The following is an 18,404-nucleotide window of genomic DNA, read 5'->3' on the forward strand; positions in this document are numbered from 1 at the left end:
GTTATTTGCTTAAAATTCATTTTCTTTACAACTGGACAATCAAAATCTGAACTACCTTACCAAATCTTTTAGACAAATGCACCTACCAATACCAAATTGCTTATTCACTTCTTAAACCTATCATAGGCGAATATTGGTGCTAACACTAATTTTTCTTTTCTTAAACCTATCATAGGTGGATTTTAGTGGGGACCAATGTACTAAAAGAGGCGCGCTTCAAAGCTTGAAAGGCGTCATTTTGCCTTCAAAACGCCTCTGTTTTGGTAGCTAGGCGCAAAGGTGCATAAAGCGTATGCTTAAGGCGCAAAATGCGCAAAAAGCGTGAAAAACGTGGTGAAAGGCGTACGCGCCAATGAGTGCTGCTGCAATCCGAATAGTGAAATCCATGGTTTTTCAGCCATGACTACTTTGAATGCTGCTGCAATATGAATAGTGAAATCCATGGTTCCCCAGCCATGGCTACTCTGAACACAGACCGGCCTCTCCATAATTCTTTTCTAGGTTTGAAATACGTATGAATATGGTTTGAGATCGTGTTCTCTGGAAGTTATTGATAAATACTAGCTGAAGATAAACTCCTTTTATCCCTTTTTGAAAAAAGAAAAAATGAAAAAAGAAAGAAAGAGAACAGGATAGGGTTTAAGAATCTGCTCTTGGAGTTGGGATAGGGGTTAAAGGAAGATACGTTTAAACTAGAAAAATAAAAAGATATAAGGATAAAGACCAAGTATAACTGAAAAAAGGGTTAGAGATTAGGTCGACCAATAATTATTAGTGAATAAAATTATTTCCTTACATTATTATTGTTTTATAATTATAATATATGTATCATTTTCGTATAATGCAAGGCTTACGCCTTTTGTCTTGAGGCTTACGCCTTTTGTCTTGAGGCTTACGCCTTATTAAGGCTCTCCCGAAAATGCCTCAGCGTTTTAAAACATTGGGGGGGGGGGGGGACACCGTGACACTTATGTGGCTAGAACACTCAAAACATTAATCTCCGGCCAAATTTTTTTTGTTAGATTTCTCATGAACTTTCAGCTAATATTTGTACGGATTATACGATAATTTTAGTACCAGAATAACCATCATATTCATCTGTAATGTACCGTAAAGTCGGTAAACTATTATTATTTTTTTGTTTGAAAAAATCACAACAATAATATACACTACAACCGAAGAGAAATTCTACATCAGCCAAAAATCTCTCTCTATGCCTTCTCTTTAAAGGAGCCTGTGCTTGTATGCTTTTTTTGTTTTGGTTAGTTTCTTGTTCTTTAAGGAGCTTGTAGCTTCACTTGGGACCGGAAGTGACTCCTATCCTACAAATCTCATCCACGGGCGGCGTGTCCCAGATTCCGGTCCGGTTTCTCATCTGATTAAAATCAGCAATGCACTTCTCCACCGTCAAACTCCAAACTCGTTTTCGCTCGGCACTCTTTTTCTTCCCAGCTACTCTATCAAATATCTTCTCCCAACCCTTCTCCCAATCCCCATGCGCATCACAAAGCTGGAGCGTCCCGTTGGCCCAGTCAGTCCAGCTCCACCCTTTGAACAGGCGCTCCATCACGTCCCCTACGCACGGGCCTTGGCACACCGGCTTGCAAGGCCTGCATTTTGCCCCGCTCAATGGGCCCGGGCTCGACAGGGCTGCAACCGGAACTCCAAAACGCGCTGGCGGGAAATCATACTTGCGGTCTGTAACTATGCAAAACGGGAGTCGTTTTGTGACGGAAGTAACCCCTTGGGTGGTGAGCTGGGCCTTGAACGCCGTCTCCGAGTTGAGCTGGTGCAACCCAGCAGCGTCGAGCTGGGGTATGAGCGAGAGGCGAGAGAGGGCCACTGTGGAGCTGTTGAGGTCCCCAATTCCAAGTCGGTCGTTGAGTCCGCCATAGTTGGAACCGGGTGGGACTAGGTACTTGCCCGGTACAAAGAATTTCGAGTCGAGTGGGGCGTTCCAGTACCCGTCGACTCGGGTTCGGACTATCCAGTCGTAGGTGAAGTTGTTCTGCTTTTGGTATTCTTGAATTAGAGTCAGGCAGCCTTCCACCAGATTGAAATATTGCAAAAGACCCTAAAGAAGCCATAAGAAAACATCAAACACCAAAACTTCTTTTACCATTCCAGTTTAAAAATCATGGTGAAGAACTGAAGATTTCAGGGTGAAAATAAATTTGGAGTATTAAAAAATGAAAATACATTGCTTAGATTTTGACCATGCTTAGAATTCAAGGTTTGACTATTAATTGCGACAAAAAGAAATGATTAAAGACTAAAAATCAGTAGGTGGCTTTTGGCAGTAGTGCCATTCCACTTGCGACATTTCAGGTGGGGCACACGGCCGGCCAACATGGCTGATCAGATCACTACCCGTCATTTTTGTACAAAGCTTTGACCATTATTATCTGCTGCATTTTATTCAGGGTGCATCAGCATAATAATTCAATCACGTGGTCCACATTCCACGCGCACGTGACTGCAAGATTTTTTCTAATATTATTTTTCTACTAGAAAGAAAATGAGGATGGGCTCATCTCATTTTTGGTTTAAGAGGGAAGTAAAGGCGTTAGGCAACGCTCACCAAGTTTTCATAACTTTGGTGAAGCAGCATTTACTTGCCACAATATGAACATTAACTTCAAATACTCTTAGCAGTTGTTTGAACAACGAATTACATTTAGGTATTATTTACTAATACTATTGATAGGAAGTAAATCAACATTTACTTGCATCAACATAAAAGAAAGACTCGGTAATATTGAAAAGTTTTGAAATTTACTTCTTAAAAAAAAATTTGAAATTTTCTTTCAAGAAAAGTAAAACGCCTACCAAAAACGAAAGTTTAAAATCGGAAACACACAGTAACAGCAAGAACGTTATTCTCAATGACTGAAACGGCGAATTAAGACGCGTTACTTTGATAGGGAAATCAGAAGACTACCCGGTTCAACTTTGTCTTCTTCAACTAGATATGCCATTTTTTTTTTCCTTCTAAAGATACCAAAAATATCCTAAATAAATGAAATAGAATTTTTCAAAAGAAAAGAAAAAGGGAAAAAAGGTAAAAAAAGAGAAAAGGAATACCTGGATGCCATTGGGCGAGTTGTGGGCGGTTAAGACTCGGAGCTGCAACTCGGACTCGGCCATTGGTTTTGGCCGGAAAATTCTGACGGACGCGAGCCTCGGCGCGGTCTTCAGAAGCAAGAACTTGAAGGCATTCGGGTCCATCGGACTATTCAAGAAAAGATCCGAATTCGGATACTCTCTCAGAATCTTCTCCACTATGGACGGCCCGGTGAGCTCGAACCTCCGGGCCCCACCCACCAAGCACACCGCAATTCTCGACCGATCCAGTTCATCCTTCCAGGACGCGACGACGTCAGTTGAGTTGGCTGTTACGTTGTGCTGGGGCTGCAGGATCGTACGGCCGATAATGAAGGATCGGATTGGGGATAGGGGATTGGTGGGGGCAGAGGAGAGTGAGAAGAAGACTATGAGAGAGAGGGGAGGGATGACTAGGAGGAGGAGCCGCCAGTCGAGATCGGAGAAGCAGCGGGAGAAATACATGAGAGCTTTTTTGGGATTCTCTAGCATTTTTTGGACAGGATTGGAGACATCACAATCTGAGGAGGAGTGATATGAGGAGAAATTTGGGTGACTTTGGGTTTACTTCTCCAGCTTTATTCACCTTCTTTTTTGCAAGATTCAAATTTGAGGAAAGTAATTATTATTGTTTTTTTTTTCTTCTTCTTCTTCTTTTTCCCCCGATGTAATAAGAGAAGATGACAAGGCGTTTTCGCATGAGGATGTAGTTGGAGTGGATAACCTTCGATTGGGATATTTTCGGTTTCCGTTTTAGTGGGCTATGTTGGAGCTATCTTGGTTTGTTTGATTTGGGCTTTTAAAGTCTCATTGAGAAAATACGTAGACCAAAATCATTTGCGCGCAGAAGTTGGTTACATTTAACGGAAAAAATTCACCAACGATGTCTGGACACTTTGGTGACTTTCAGAATAATATCTGAACTTACAAAATTATCAATGTGATACTTGGACTCATTTTTTCATATCAACGTCGTACCTACGAACAGTTTCAGTCATGGAGCAGTTAAATTTTGCACGTGCAATGCACATCAGTCACTTGATGAAGATAAAAAGACCGATTTACCTTAAAAAAATTTGGAAAAATTCACCAACGGTGTCTGGACACTTAGGGGACTTTCAGAATGATACCTGAACTTACAAAGTTATCAATGTGATACCTAGACTCATTTTTTCGTATCAACGTCGTACCTACGACCAATTTCCGTCACAGAACAGTTAAATTTTGCATGTGAGTAACTTGATGAAGACAAAAAGACCGATTTACCCTCCAAAGTTTTTTTTTTTTCTTTTCTTTTCTTTCTTTCTTTCTTTATTCTTCTTATTTTTTGTTTTCTTCTTCCCCTTATTTGAATCATGAAGATTCAAATCATCTTGCTCGGCCGATTCCCACCGCTGATCGCTGATCGCCTATCAAACACCGCTGTTGCGTCTCAATCCACCTTCATGCATCGCAGATGCTTCTGGTTCCTCCCACTTCAAATCTTACAGCAAATTGAAATTGTGTATTGAGGCTTCACCGCTCACTCTGAGTTCATCTCCACCGCCGACGACTTAGCCACCACCACTTTTGTTCTCTCCTTCGACCCCCTTTTATACACCATTGATCAGAAACTCATATCCCGCTAGCTCTCCACTCTCAAATCACATCTCCAATCCCACCCCGCCATCCTCTCCGTCATTCCCGACATGCAACACCAACTCCACACCATCCTCACCTGCAACTTCACCAGTCTAGCTGACAACTTCGGCCTCTAGCCCAACTTCGATCAGAGGCAATTGTAGGCAGACAAAGATTAACATTAACTTCGGCCTCCACACCATCCTCATCTGCATAAAATTCGAGCAGTTCTGATTCACCAGCTCCGCCACTCCGCTGCTGCCCACCATTGCGCCTCGCCGATTAGCAAACAAAGAACTTGGAGCCTCCACTATCGAGAAATGGAGGCTCGCATTCTGCATGTCCTGCGCTGTGGATATCGACATCGTCGGAGAAGATGTTGTCTGAACAGAAATTGAGTTCAGGTTCCACGGCGGCAACTCGTCAATTGCGGCCTTGGCTTTCTTGATAAGCCAATCGACGACCATGCTGGGCCGGTCATATCCGAGCCGGTCTTTCACGTAGTAGAATTGAATGGCGGTGTGGGCGGCGAGCCGGACGCGGTGGTCCCTAGGGCCTTTGGCGGTTCAGACCTTGCTGTGGCGGTCCTTCCGGCCGGTGGCCATTAGAATGTGGTCTCGAGCCTCCACGATTTCGCTAGTGGTGGAGGAAGAAGCAGTCCTTATCCCTAAATCCAATCAAGAAGCAGTGGAGGATGACGTCATTGTGCGGTGGTGGAGGCTGTTGTGGCTCTCCCCCATTTTTCTTCCTGCATATTCTATGGTGGGTTCTCCGAAAGCGGTGGTGTTGGCAAGGAGAGAAGGAGAGAATAAAGAATCCGAAAAAGAAGAAGAAGAAGAATAAAGAAAGAAAGAAAAGGAAAAAAAAATATTTTGAGGGTAAATCGGTCTTTTTGTCTTCATTAAGTGACTCACGTGCATCGCAAGGGCAAAATTTAACGGTTTCGTGACTGAAATTAATCGCAGGTACGACGTTGATATGAAAAAATGAGTTCAGGTATCACATTGATAACTTTGTAAGTTCATGTATCATTCTGAAAGTCCCCTAAGTGTCCAGACACCGTTGGTGAATTTTTTCCAAAATTTTTTGAGGATAAATCGGTCTTTTTATCTTCATGAAGTGACTTACGTGCATCGCACGTGCAAAATTTAACGGTTCCGTGACGGAAACTGTTCGTAGGTACGACGTTGATATGAAAAAATGAGTCCAGGTATCACATTGATAACTTTATAAGTTCGGGTGTCATTCTGAAAGTCCCCTGAGTGTCCAGACACCGTTGGTGAATTTTTCCTTACATTTAACTACTGTTGGATTTAAAGATGGTTGAAATGTTTATTATTCGAAATGTTTATTATTCTTTGCATTTAGATTTAAATCCAACAATAGTTATGCAAACCTAGATATAAATTAATTGATTATTAAAACATGACTTTGCGATTATATGATTAGTATAGTGAGACTATACCTATGACAAATTTTATTCACTACAGCTTATGCATAAGAGGACTTTTTCTTTGAACAAAATACTTCCATGCATTTCAGTTAATGAATAACGTAATCCAATAAGCCACCATGTACGACTCATGTGAAAGAGGAAAGAACTTGACGGGTGTACAATTATGATCGGTTATGACATTTTAGAAGTTTGAGACGAACAATTACATTGTAAGCTCATAAAGACCTAGCATCTACCATTAATATATTATCAAAATAATTTTATTATCATTTGAATCAGTTTGGACAAGTCTATACAAAACTCTTCTCTTCATTTTTCATTTTCCCATGGTAGTTATGGATTGTTCTCCGGTGAATCAATATGGTAGTTGAGGGCAGTTAAGAAGGATCAAATAGAAGAAGGTTGAATAAAGATTCATCAGATCTCTTGAAGTCGAGAGGAGCCAAAGTCACACTGAGCAAGTAAGCGAGCGAGCGAGAGAGGAAGAAAACAACTTGTCTTGATTAAGTTTCAGTAAGATTTAAAAGTGATTCTAGAAAATTTGACCACTCTAAGAGGGTTCTTTATTTTTTACTGTGATCATAGTTTTATAATAATTGCTAGAAAATTCTTTAAATATCATTATAAACACTTAATCAAAACAAAAATCATCTCCTATTAAGATCTTTTTTTTTTTTTTTGCACAAACAACTCTTAAAAGCTAACTTGACGAACCGTTCAGATCTTTTTTTTTTTTTTTTTGGTAATGTTCAGATCTTAAAACTACATTACCAAGATTATGTGAATAAGAGAAAAATTGAACCCGAATTCTGTTATTTCCAAAAACACCCAAGCAGGCAAAGAACCCGCTATTTTGGGCCTGCGCGCCTTATTCAACAACATTAGCCCAAGAAAAAAAGAACGGAAGTGTTGGCCGTTGTAATTGTAATCAGTGACAGTGTTCCAATCGGTTTTGCATGCCAGAGGTGAACCAGTAGCGCAGCAATGCAAGGAGGATCATCGGGCATCGGATACGGTCTCAAATACCAGGTCAATACCCAAAACCCTTGCTCCAATCTCAAATCCCTAAACCCTAATTTTGATTCAATCTATCTGATTCTGGGCGTCGCTTCCAGGCTAGATGTATATCAGATGTTAAAGCTGACACAGATCACACTAGCTTCATCACCGGCACTCTTAGTCTCAGAGAAGAAAATGAGGTTCGTCTTCTACCGTTAGGTTTCGAATGAATTTGGATCTGGATCTAATGGAATAGGAATTGGAATTGAGTAGGTGCATTTGATTCGGCTCTCTTCGGATGGAACTGAACTGGTGTGTGAGGGCTTGTTTTCGCACCCCAATGAGATCTGGGACATTTCATCCTGTCCATTCGACCAGCGTATTTTCTCTACTGTTTATTCTACTGGTAATTTTTGTTTGCTGATTTTTCATTTATTTATGTATTTGTTGTGCATTTTGTTTATGAATGGAACTGGTGCATTTGCATTGCTATATTGTGTAATGTTTATGAATGGTTGTTACAATCAAAACTAGGCACTTTGATTGCTTGATGATTCAACATTTGAATCGATTATGATAGCTCGTCAATTATATGAAAAATGGCTGCATGTGCCTTGGATCAGTAATCATGGCATCCCCATTTACTTCGTGTGATAACTGTTTAAGAAAACCTATTGTTATTTTGTCACTGAATATATCTGCCAAAATTACTTTTAATTGCCATAGTTCCTCTCTATTCTTCATCTTGTTTCTTTATCTTGTTCTGCTTTGAAGTCTCTGCAACTCTAGTATCTCCAACACAGGGGAGTTTTTTTTATTATTTTTTTTAATGAAGTTCAATGTGCTTGAAGGTGAATCATATGGAGCATCAATATGGCAGATCCCTGAGTTATATGGTGAATTAAATTCTCCTCAGTTGGAAAGAATTACCACCCTTGACGGGGAAGTTGGCAAAATCAAATCGTGAGTGTTTTAACCTTGGTCTTTCTCTGTACATTAGCTGACTAGTTGTGTTTCACGAATTCTAGTTATATCTTTTTTCTTGTTTTGTATACTGTAAATTAAAGTTTGTGAGAACTGTTGAAAAAAAACAGAAAGCCGTATGCCAATAGTAGAGAATATTTTGGAACTATAATATATATATATATATATGTGTGTGTGTGTGTGTGTGTGTTTTCTTTCATAGTGATTAAACTTAAGGTTTGCAAAAAAGGTGTTCATATTATGTTCTTGGGTCATATAAGTGCTTAAAGTTATTTTGCTGGTATAATCTTTTGGTTGGATTCTTGAGCATCCTATACTGCAATAGTTTTCTGTGGAATATATCTCATGTTGATTTTGTCTTACTTGTTTTGCTATATCTTGAGATTTGAATAAACTTTGTAGTATCTGTTGGACTTATTGATCGTCCATGTATTCGGTGGCTTTCTTATGAATGCACTTATACATGGAACAGCATTATTTGGTGGCCATCTGGAAGGCATGATAAGCTGATCAGCATTGATGAACAAAATATTTCCTTGTGGAGCTTAGATCTTTCCAAAAAAACTGCTCAGGTATGAATGCATGAGATCTCTTGTCAATCGTCTGTAATTTTAGTAGACAACTATACATATATGGATAAGTAACCAAGTTTTTTTTCTTTCAATATTTAAAACTAAGACAATTTCTACTAGGTTAAAAAGTGTTTACAATACGTAAAAAGTTCATTAGAAAAAGAAATGTGTTTGGGGAAGAATGCAATGGAGAGGAGAGGAGAAAGTTAACAAAATTGGCCTCTTTCCTGTCTCCTTTTTTGTTTTGAATTTTGTTACAGCTTTTATTGGGACTTTAAGACCTTAAAATCTCTTACTACTAAAGCTTCTCGCACTTGATAGAGTATCTGTTTAAATTCAATTTTTCAGACTGATTCTTATTTAGGTCTTTTGCTCAATCCAGGTACAATCACAGGAGTCAGCTGGTCTTGTTGCTCAATCTGGTGGAGCATGGGATCCGCATGACATGAATGCTGTTGCAGTAACGTGTGAATCATCCATTCAGTTTTGGGATTTACGGACAATGAAGTATGTTTTCTTTTGATACTGTAAAAGTTACATTGCGTTATTTGCCAATCAGGATCAACCTGGATGATTAAAATTTATGGTCTCTCTTGAATCATGCATTCAGTTTTTACTCAGGATTTGTTTTATGTTTTTGGTGTATTTGCATCATAATAGGGGGAAACTAGATTCTGTTGCGGGAGAAGAATGCCCAAAAAGGGAAAACTAGATTCTGTAAAACTCTTCGTACAATATATTTACTCTGATCAACCAAGAAACACTGAAACATTTTTGGGGCTGTTAACTGTATGAGGTTTCACCTTCATGAATGTAAGATTGTCATCAAAGTCCTCAACTGATCAAAACAAATTGCTTATGTGCAGGAAGACAAATTCAATTGAACATGCTCATGTCCGCAATGTTGATTATAATCCCAAGAAGACACATATACTTGTAAGAATGTAGTTCTGCTCCACTGAATGTGCTTGTGCCATTCTATAAGTAATTTTTATTCCTCATCTACAATGATTACCTTTAGTCCTGAAGTTGAAGGGGGTGTTGTGTAATGCAACTTGAATATCTTACATGCACAATGCACACAAAGACATGTATCAACTGTCACAGTAGTTACAGTTATTGTAATCGTAAAAAAAGACCATCTATTTTGAAATGGCCGGGGTCATTATTTATTTATTTATTTTATTATTTTTGTGTGTGTGTGTGTGTGTGTGTGGCATTTTTCGTTTCTGCTACCATATCACAAATGGTTACATTTTTACAGATGACTGCAGAAGATGAATCTGGGATTCGCATGTGGGATGTGAGGAAGCCAAAGGTCCCCATCCTGGAACTTCCTGGACACACACACTGGTAACTATTTAGTGTTCTGTTGCATTTGATCTTTTCAACAATGTTTCCCTGACGAACCCCTGTATGTTTATAACACTTTTGGGGGTGCATCAGGGAGTGTGTGAGCTGTATGGAAAAAGTTTCAATAATGCATAGTTTAATCTGTTGAATATACCTACAGGACATGGACTGTCAGGTGCAACCCTGAGTATGACGGGCTGATTCTGGTTTGCTCTCTCTCTCTCTCTCTGACTCACACACACATACACACACGCACACACACACTGAACTATTAGTTATGTTGTATTGCACTTCCTTCATCATTTTCTCATTTTTGCATTCCAAATATGGCACCAGTTTAGACCACAGTGATAGTTTGGGATTTTGCCACACTGTCTTGTCTCTGTAGACATATGTTGACCTTGTTGAAGTGACCAAAAACTGTGGTTTACATGATTTTGAGTTCAAAGCTAATAAAACTGTGTTACTGCAGAGTTCTGGTACGGACTCGACAGTCAACCTGTGGTTAGCATCTGCGCCTAGCAACAATGAATCAATAACTGAAAGGTAGTTTATATTGATGACTGATGTTCCACACTTTTTGTATGCTGTCTCATTAGGTTTTTTGGTTAATGGGAAGGTTCTTGTTATGCTTTTGGCAGCTTTGTAGAGTCACCAAGTAAGCGGATTGATCCATTGCTCCAGTCTTACAGTGATTATGAAGACAGTATCTATGGTAACTGCCACAACTCCCTAGGCATACACTTAAGTTTAATCTTGGGCTAACTATTTTTATTTGAAATTGCAGGCCTCGCTTGGAGCTCTCGTGAGCCTTGGATATTTGCATCACTATCCTATGATGGGAGGGTAAGAACACTAATCTTTGGTCTGGGAAAACCAGAAAGAACACCAAACTTTATCAGAACCTAATTGGAAAAAATAAAAAAATCTCTAAGAGCATGAATGTTTGCTGTTTTCTGTTGGATGATACCAGTTTCATATGCATTTGCACTTATTTCAGTTGCAATATACATATGCAATCAAATGACCATTCTGTCACAAGGTTTGAACATGCATGTGTTGTTGGAAGAACCATGTTTAATAACTTGAGAAATCGTGTCTGGTGTGGAGCTGTAATGCCATGATGGAACATGGAAACTGATTTGATTCTTTTTCACAGGTGGTTGTAGAATCAGTGAAACCATTTCTCTCAAGGAAATAAGGTCTAACACAAACTGCTTCAGCGCTGTCATCAGCATACTTGGTGCGTGTGATTCTAAATATCTTTGTTAACTGTAATGATGAAATTCTAGATTCAGATGTTCGAGTGAATTATGCTCTGTGATTATACATGATATTCCAACATAAACATCAGCAGAAATTTTGGTGTATTTATTACTACTGCTATACTACCACTGGGGAATACAATACCCTATAAGGCAAAAGGGTAATGTTAGGCGATTGAGTTGCATGTATATCAGTAAATATAATCACTTCCCCCCTTATAACTTCATTTTTATTCAATAACCTCATCAGTTTTTCCCTATATGTACACATATTGCATCTATTTCCTTACGAAGGTGTGAATGTTGAATAAGCATCCTCTCCAAAGTCATCAAATGAGATGTCTGTGCTGCTATAGCCTTTATGCATATTCAAATTGTACTGTTTCTGATATAAGATCTCTCGTTTGTGCATCGCATTAGGAATTAATATGAAACCCAAAAATTCTTCAGTTTTGGTAATATTTCTATCTTCAAATCATATGCTTATTTTCTTCCTTGGTATTTTCGGGATGAGAATTAAGTCAGGCCTTCAGAATTAAGCAGTTGAAGTCGACCGGCTTCCCATAGTGTAGCCTCAAATCAGGATTACATTTATGAGTTGGATCTTCATCCTTTCCGAGCTTTCCGAGTCACACACGTATCTTCCATTTTCATTATGTGGGTCAGAAAGTTAGAGGTAGCCATTAAATTTCAAACTTATTGGGTCAGAGTGTGACATTAAGCTTATCCAAACTGGGGCCTGACACTCGTATCATTGATATGGTTTCAGAAAATATATTTGTTTGGTTTCCTCGTCCAACAGCAGGAGAATCCAAAGTTTCCCCACATGTTTTCATCCTGAGACGTGTCACCATTTTACCAGAGCTCTGTTGCCACGTCCTGATTTGATTAACACGTAAGCTAGGATTTGTTTAGCTTATCCACATAAAAGGAACCCCGTGGTCAATAGGTCCGGCCATGTCATCATGGTGCTAGCTACTGACACGTGGTGCAACCAGGAGAGAGATTCGAGCTTCTTCTTCCCTTTCCACTAGTATTGGGTGATTTGGGTCACTGGTCCTCCCTGTCGCAATAGTATCACACTTTTACATTATGTTACACCGAGGACTCTGGTACTCCTCAACTGAAAAGCCTCTTCAGCCAACGAACCAAGTAGGCAAGTATACACAGATCGTTTTGTTGGATCCACAGCTCAAATTGGAAGAAAGAAAGTCAATAAAACATTGTTTAACCCTTGACTTATTACCTTTGTGTGTTATCTTTTATTTTATTTATGGATAACCCTTGATTTTTGAGGATAGTAACCGACCTAAAATCGCAAAAATAAGAAAAAAATAGGTGCATTATTAGTTAGTGCGAAGAGAAGTTAAATTTGACTTTAATACGTTTATCATGTTTTAAGTTTATAGGTTGATAACATGAAACAGACATTAGGGTGGTAGGTTTAGGATGAGCCAAATGTAACTACATAATAGGAGCATTTCATAATTGGTATTTGATAACTTGAAAGTGTTTGCAAATTTCAAGAACACTCTCAAATGAGCCTTTGAATAGAACTAGGTACGAAGTAATATAAAACTTGGTATAATTTATATCTTATAATGATTGATTAAAGACTTTAAAGTTCAATTATTGGATGAGTATGATGATATTTTAAATATGTTTAATTTAATTCAACGGTTTAACTTCAAAATTCTCGAGCTAACCAACATAACTGATATCACGTTTTGAAATGGACGAGGTTGCAATGAATTCATCTATGAAACTCGAATAGATTTTGCATTTGGTCTTTGCTGCGTTTGAGTTACGGGTAGTTGAAGCAGGAAGTGGCGGCTCAGTATGCAACACGTGTCATTATCAATTTCTCGGGATTCGGACGCCCGATCTCATTATCAATTTCTCCTATATTCATTATCTCACACCCACCACCGGGAGACCATCCCTCCCTCCTGGTCAGTCGGTCACTCTCTAATGAAAATGAGGAGAGAGAGAGAGAGCAGATGAGAGAGAAACTGCTCTGATCTTTAGATTTGCCCCGAAATTCTCTCCGTCGCTCTCATTGGCCTTCTTTTGTGAGAAGGAAACGAAATCCCACGTATTTAATTAAATTGTAGCCCCAAAACAAACAAAACCGAAGTCTCTCTTCTTGGACTCCAACAAATCAACCACACCTACGCCCAGCCTTCTCTCTAGCTCTAACCTCCTCTCCTCCGCTGCCCTTGGGATTTTGGCGATGATGTCATTTTCGTAAATGCAATGGCGGCGGCCACCACCACCACTAGAGGCTTCGCGACTCACCCCAGCCACCTCTCCTTCCTCCATCACCTACCGCATCCGCACCGGAACAATGCTCACCCCGCCGACGTGGACGAGCTGAGCAAGCGGCGGAGGCTCACCATCGGCCGAAACCGAGTCGGAGTGAGTCGAATCAGTTGCTGCTGTTCCGACTCGGCGGTTCCGATTCGGAGCAGCTCCCCCGCCGAGAAGAGGAACAAGTGCGATGAGCGGCGGTTCGATTCCAACAACAGGCCTCCTCACAGAGCTGGACTCAAAGCTGCTGCTGCATTGCCCTTTGCTTCTGAGCAGTACGTTCATTTCTGTTTGTATTTTTTTTTTTTTTTTTTAAGCTGGATTCCTTTGTGTTTTGGAATAGTAATTCGGTATTTGTTATCGATTTTGTACTGCTGCAGATCTCAATTTGCCTCCAAACAAAACAGCAAGGTGAACCCTCGCCGCCGCCCTCGCTGTACTCCGGGGAATACCGGTCCACAATCTCGTGATACTCCGCCGAAAAGAGGTGATTTGATGAGTCCAGATATGGTTGCTTCTTGTTATTTTGAGTGATGAGTAATGAAGCATTTCTTGTACTCGGTTTGGTGTAGATACTGGTATTGCCAGTGAGAAGGAATGGGGTATTAGCTTGTTAAACGAACATGTGAAGGAATCCGGCACTAATGAAGATGGAAGTACTTGGTACCGAGAAAGCGGGGAGGAGCTGGGGAACACTGGGTACAGATGTAGGTGGACAAGGATGGGTGGTGCTTCTCATGACTCCTCTTCAGAGTGGAGAGAAGAGGTGTGTATATATACATATATATACATGACTATCATTCTTCGCTTGTTCGGAAACTCAACCATGACATAACATAGTTTATCAGGCATTTGTATTTGATTGAGATTAATGTGGAAAACAACACTAAAGTCTTTGTATGTGTGTTACTTTTGTTCATACTCAAGAGTCTAAAACAAATTGGGGCAATTTGGATGCCTCTATTGGCTTTGATTTTATAAGTGCATTTAATTGGATTTATTGATCTCATTGACAGTGGTGGGAGAAAAGTGACTGGACCGGATACAAAGAGCTAGGTATATCTCTTCCTTGTTTCTATCTCCAAATCCTGCCAATATCAATCCTGTTCAGAAAAAAAGAGGATCATGATTATGCAATCTAAATATTGAAGTACTTTTGTATTCATCCATGTTTCTAGAATTTCTGAAATGAACACTTTCCACTGCCGTGGCAAACACTGAGGGCACGGAATCACAATTATGCACAACATACTAGATTACCTAATCATGTTCATACATCTCAATTATTGATCTTTTTGTGAATATCACTATTATCTGTCATTGGTATATATTGGCAGGCAGTATTTACATAATTTATATTTTCATAGGTGTGGAGAAATCTGGTAGAAATGCCGAGGGGGATTCATGGTGGGAAACCTGGCAAGAGGTTCTTCATCAAGATGAATGGAGGTCTTTATTTATTTAGCTTTCTGTGATTAAATATTTTTGGTTACTTTGTATTTACTAAGTGATCCAGATACAGTTTTGTTTAAATCTCTCATCTTCTTACCAAACTATGAATTCTGTAACTTTGAAAGTGCAGTAACCTAGCAAGGATTGAGAGAAGTGCACAGAAACGAGCAAAATCAGGCACTGAAAATGCTGGATGGTCTGAGAAATGGTAAGCTCCATTTTGGGTGCTAATTAATATTTTGTTGATTTATTCATATTATAGTCCGTTACACAGATGAAATATATCTGGAACATATGTATGTTGACATCCATAATTTTGATGCAGGTGGGAGAAATATGATGCCAAAGGCTGGACTGAGAAAGGAGCACACAAATGGGGTAGACTTAATGAACAGTCTTGGTGGGAGAAGTGGGGAGAGCATTATGACGGAAGGGGATCAGTTCTCAAATGGTTTTTTCTTATCTATTTTCAACTTGATGTAATTCTTAGTTTGCTAATTGTTCCCCTTGAAATTTAGGATGCCTTTTTCTAATCTGGCATCAATAATTTGATCTTTTACAATTAAAAGTGGCACAATACAGCTAAAACTATCTAGCCATTTAGTTTGATTATTAATAATTTGGTAGGATGGTTTTCTTTATGATTCTATGATATGTAGAACATAATTAATTTACCTACAATCATTACGTGCTTAAATGTTATATGTATTCTTTGTCCAACTTCTCTACTGTCATAAAACCAGCTGTCTTTTTGAAAAAAAAAAAAAAAAAAAAACAGAGCAACCAAAACAAAACTTTGTTTTCATATCTTTGTGAAATCTGTTTTGATATTTCCTTGTTCTGTTCATAAACTTTAATTATCTGATTTTGTTTGTTTGTTTTTTCTTTTGTTATTTATCAAGAGTAAGCATGGCATATTTAGCCAACTGACCCTTATATCTTTATTTCTTAGTTAAAAGAACTTACCCTATATTCCTCTTTTGTTTTCTTAAATATCAGGACAGATAAATGGGCAGAGACTGAACTTGGAACTAAATGGGGAGACAAGTGGGAAGAGAAGTTCTTTGAGGGTATAGGTTCACGACAAGGGGAAACATGGCATGTAACTTCCAATGATGACCGTATGTCCTACAATATTGAATATAAATATTCAACTCACAGATTTGTCTGCCTTTATTTTGTTTACTTAAGCGTTAATTATCGCATGCGGTATGATACTTATATCACTATTCCTTATGTAGTGACTGGTTATCTTTCCTTATGTAGTGACTAGATTGGAATGAACTCCTTATTTTCTTCCTCCTTCCAGTTTGAACTACATTATCAACCGAAATCCACATCTCGTGTCCCCTGGTCTCGATTATCTTAATTACCATCAAACAATTATGGCATCAAACCTTGAGAAATTTTGTAGTCTTATACTCTGGAATAATAGTTTGCATCTCTGTAAAGCTTATTCATAGTTGGGTAAAAGACATGACGTACAAAATTTTTAATAATGTTGTAAGCTAAGTACGGCTGGGTGAAGAAATTATTCTATTAACACATTTGTTGCGGAAACCTCCAGCAAAGAGCTGGTGCCCGTAGTGTATATATATTGAGCCATTGATGTACATGTTTGTATAGCAGAAAAAGTCCCATCGTCCTATTTTACCCCTCGAGATCTAAAAGATGTCCTGTATAATTTTTTCATATCAGATATTAGATGTCCTTGATTGCATGAGTTAAGTGATGATCGTTGTTCAATATATCTATATTACTACTATTGACATCTTGTTGCTTACTGTAATCTACTTGTTGAAAAAATTTGATATAAGGATCGTGTCATGAGCAACAATATTGCTCAAAGTCCAATTAATCTATGAGCAATATTCTAGAAAGTGTTGCTTTACTGATCTACTCTTTTTCCACTTAGTCTGCTTGTTCAGATCTTTAGTTTCTTTGTATGATCTTTCATTTATGGAGTTTGATGTAGCTCATATATTGTTCTTTGATGTCTAGGTTGGTCAAGGACATGGGGAGAAGAACACATAGGAAATGGGTATGCAAACGGAATAACCTTGCTGAACTGCATCGGTGTCTATATTTGAGTCAGGTCTGTGTATAAAGTTATTCACGCGTATTTTTTCTTTGCAGTAAAGTGCACAAATATGGGAAGAGCACCACAGGTGAAAGCTGGGATATTGTTGTGGATGAGGAGACCTATTATGAGTAAGACTTGCTCACTGTCATTATACTCCATTCATATACATTCCATACACAAATCTACACTCTGAAATTGTATTGGGAAGGAAGCATTACGATTTCTATAGATACAATAAAACTTAAATATCAAAGTGAATTAATTCTGATGGTCACTTTTTGATTAAAGGGCTGTGCCGCATTACGGATGGGCAGATGTTGTAGGCGATTCTACCCAGTTACTATCAATTGAACCCCGTGAAAAGCCGCCTGAGGTCTACCCAAACTTTGACTTTACGAGATCACCACCTGCAATGGGTACACCGCTTCCAGAGAATGAACCACCACCACCACCACCACCTACAGAGGATGAACCACCTCCGGAAGATTAACCGGCAGATGAATTTTCTCCATAATGAAAGGGTAATTAATGTTAGGATGTTTAGAATATTGCTCGAAGTCCAATTACGCTGGTTGAAACTCTTGTCATGTGGCGAAAAGTACTCCTAAATTTATTCATTCTTTCAATCTCCATCTTGCTGCGTTTCCCATTATTCATTTGGGAGTTTCATTGATTTTACAAGTGTTGGCATATGCGTTGTCATTAGAACTTGAAAATCAATTTTTATTTTTTTTATTTTTTAGTTCACATGTAGAGGTGTTTCATTTCAAATTATAACTGAGCGAATCCTAAATTCAAATGGAACATTAAATTGGAATTATTTTTAATCAATTTCCGACTAGTTTGCAAGTTTGTTTATAGTGCAATTTAATCTATAACAATTTCCAATGACTCTCACAAGTCATCGGATATTGTTTAGGGAAAATTTCACAAATGGTCACTCAATTATGACTCATTCGACACTTTGATCACTGAAGTTTCAAATATATCACTCTGGTCAACTATTACATAGTTAATAACTTAAATCACTTTGTTAATTTTTTTCATTAAAAAAAATTATAAAAAATACTTTTTAGCTGACTTAAGTGATTGACAGTGTAATAGTTGAGTGACCAAAGTGATATATTTGAAACTTCAGTGACCAAAGTGTCAAATGAGTCATAGTTGAGTGATCATTTGTGGAATTCTTCCTATTGTTTAATTGCTTT

General features: G+C 38.7%; 3 protein-coding genes across 3 annotated transcripts; 2 read left to right on the forward strand and 1 right to left on the reverse strand.

Annotated features, from left to right (window-relative positions):
• Positions 1-1,093: 1,093 nt before the first annotated feature.
• LOC112173680 lies at positions 1,094-3,802 on the reverse strand. Its single transcript, XM_024311362.2, has 2 exons — positions 3,085-3,802; positions 1,094-2,074 (listed from the first exon to the last, which is right to left on the reverse strand). The coding sequence occupies exons 1-2, from the start codon at positions 3,592-3,594 to the stop codon at positions 1,295-1,297; spliced, it is 1,290 nt and encodes a 429-aa protein (XP_024167130.1). The 5' UTR covers positions 3,595-3,802; the 3' UTR covers positions 1,094-1,294.
• Positions 3,803-6,990: 3,188 nt separating this feature from the next.
• On the forward strand, positions 6,991-11,578 carry LOC112170179 (WD repeat-containing protein DWA2). Its single transcript, XM_024307366.2, has 13 exons — positions 6,991-7,207; positions 7,294-7,377; positions 7,451-7,583; positions 8,029-8,140; positions 8,634-8,733; positions 9,116-9,240; positions 9,600-9,669; positions 9,998-10,086; positions 10,247-10,292; positions 10,559-10,632; positions 10,728-10,801; positions 10,874-10,932; positions 11,246-11,578. The coding sequence occupies exons 1-13, from the start codon at positions 7,163-7,165 to the stop codon at positions 11,285-11,287; spliced, it is 1,053 nt and encodes a 350-aa protein (XP_024163134.1). The 5' UTR covers positions 6,991-7,162; the 3' UTR covers positions 11,288-11,578.
• A 1,717-nt stretch (positions 11,579-13,295) lies between these two features.
• Positions 13,296-18,007, forward strand: LOC112170178. Its single transcript, XM_024307363.2, has 11 exons — positions 13,296-13,936; positions 14,042-14,148; positions 14,234-14,427; positions 14,678-14,717; positions 15,029-15,110; positions 15,244-15,321; positions 15,439-15,564; positions 16,113-16,234; positions 17,115-17,154; positions 17,250-17,324; positions 17,485-18,007. The coding sequence occupies exons 1-11, from the start codon at positions 13,608-13,610 to the stop codon at positions 17,684-17,686; spliced, it is 1,395 nt and encodes a 464-aa protein (XP_024163131.1). The 5' UTR covers positions 13,296-13,607; the 3' UTR covers positions 17,687-18,007.
• The last annotated feature ends 397 nt before the right edge of the window (positions 18,008-18,404 follow it).

Source organism: Rosa chinensis, chromosome 6 (assembly GCF_002994745.2).
Source record: "Rosa chinensis cultivar Old Blush chromosome 6, RchiOBHm-V2, whole genome shotgun sequence".
In the NCBI taxonomy this organism is placed as follows: Eukaryota; Viridiplantae; Streptophyta; class Magnoliopsida; order Rosales; family Rosaceae; genus Rosa; species Rosa chinensis.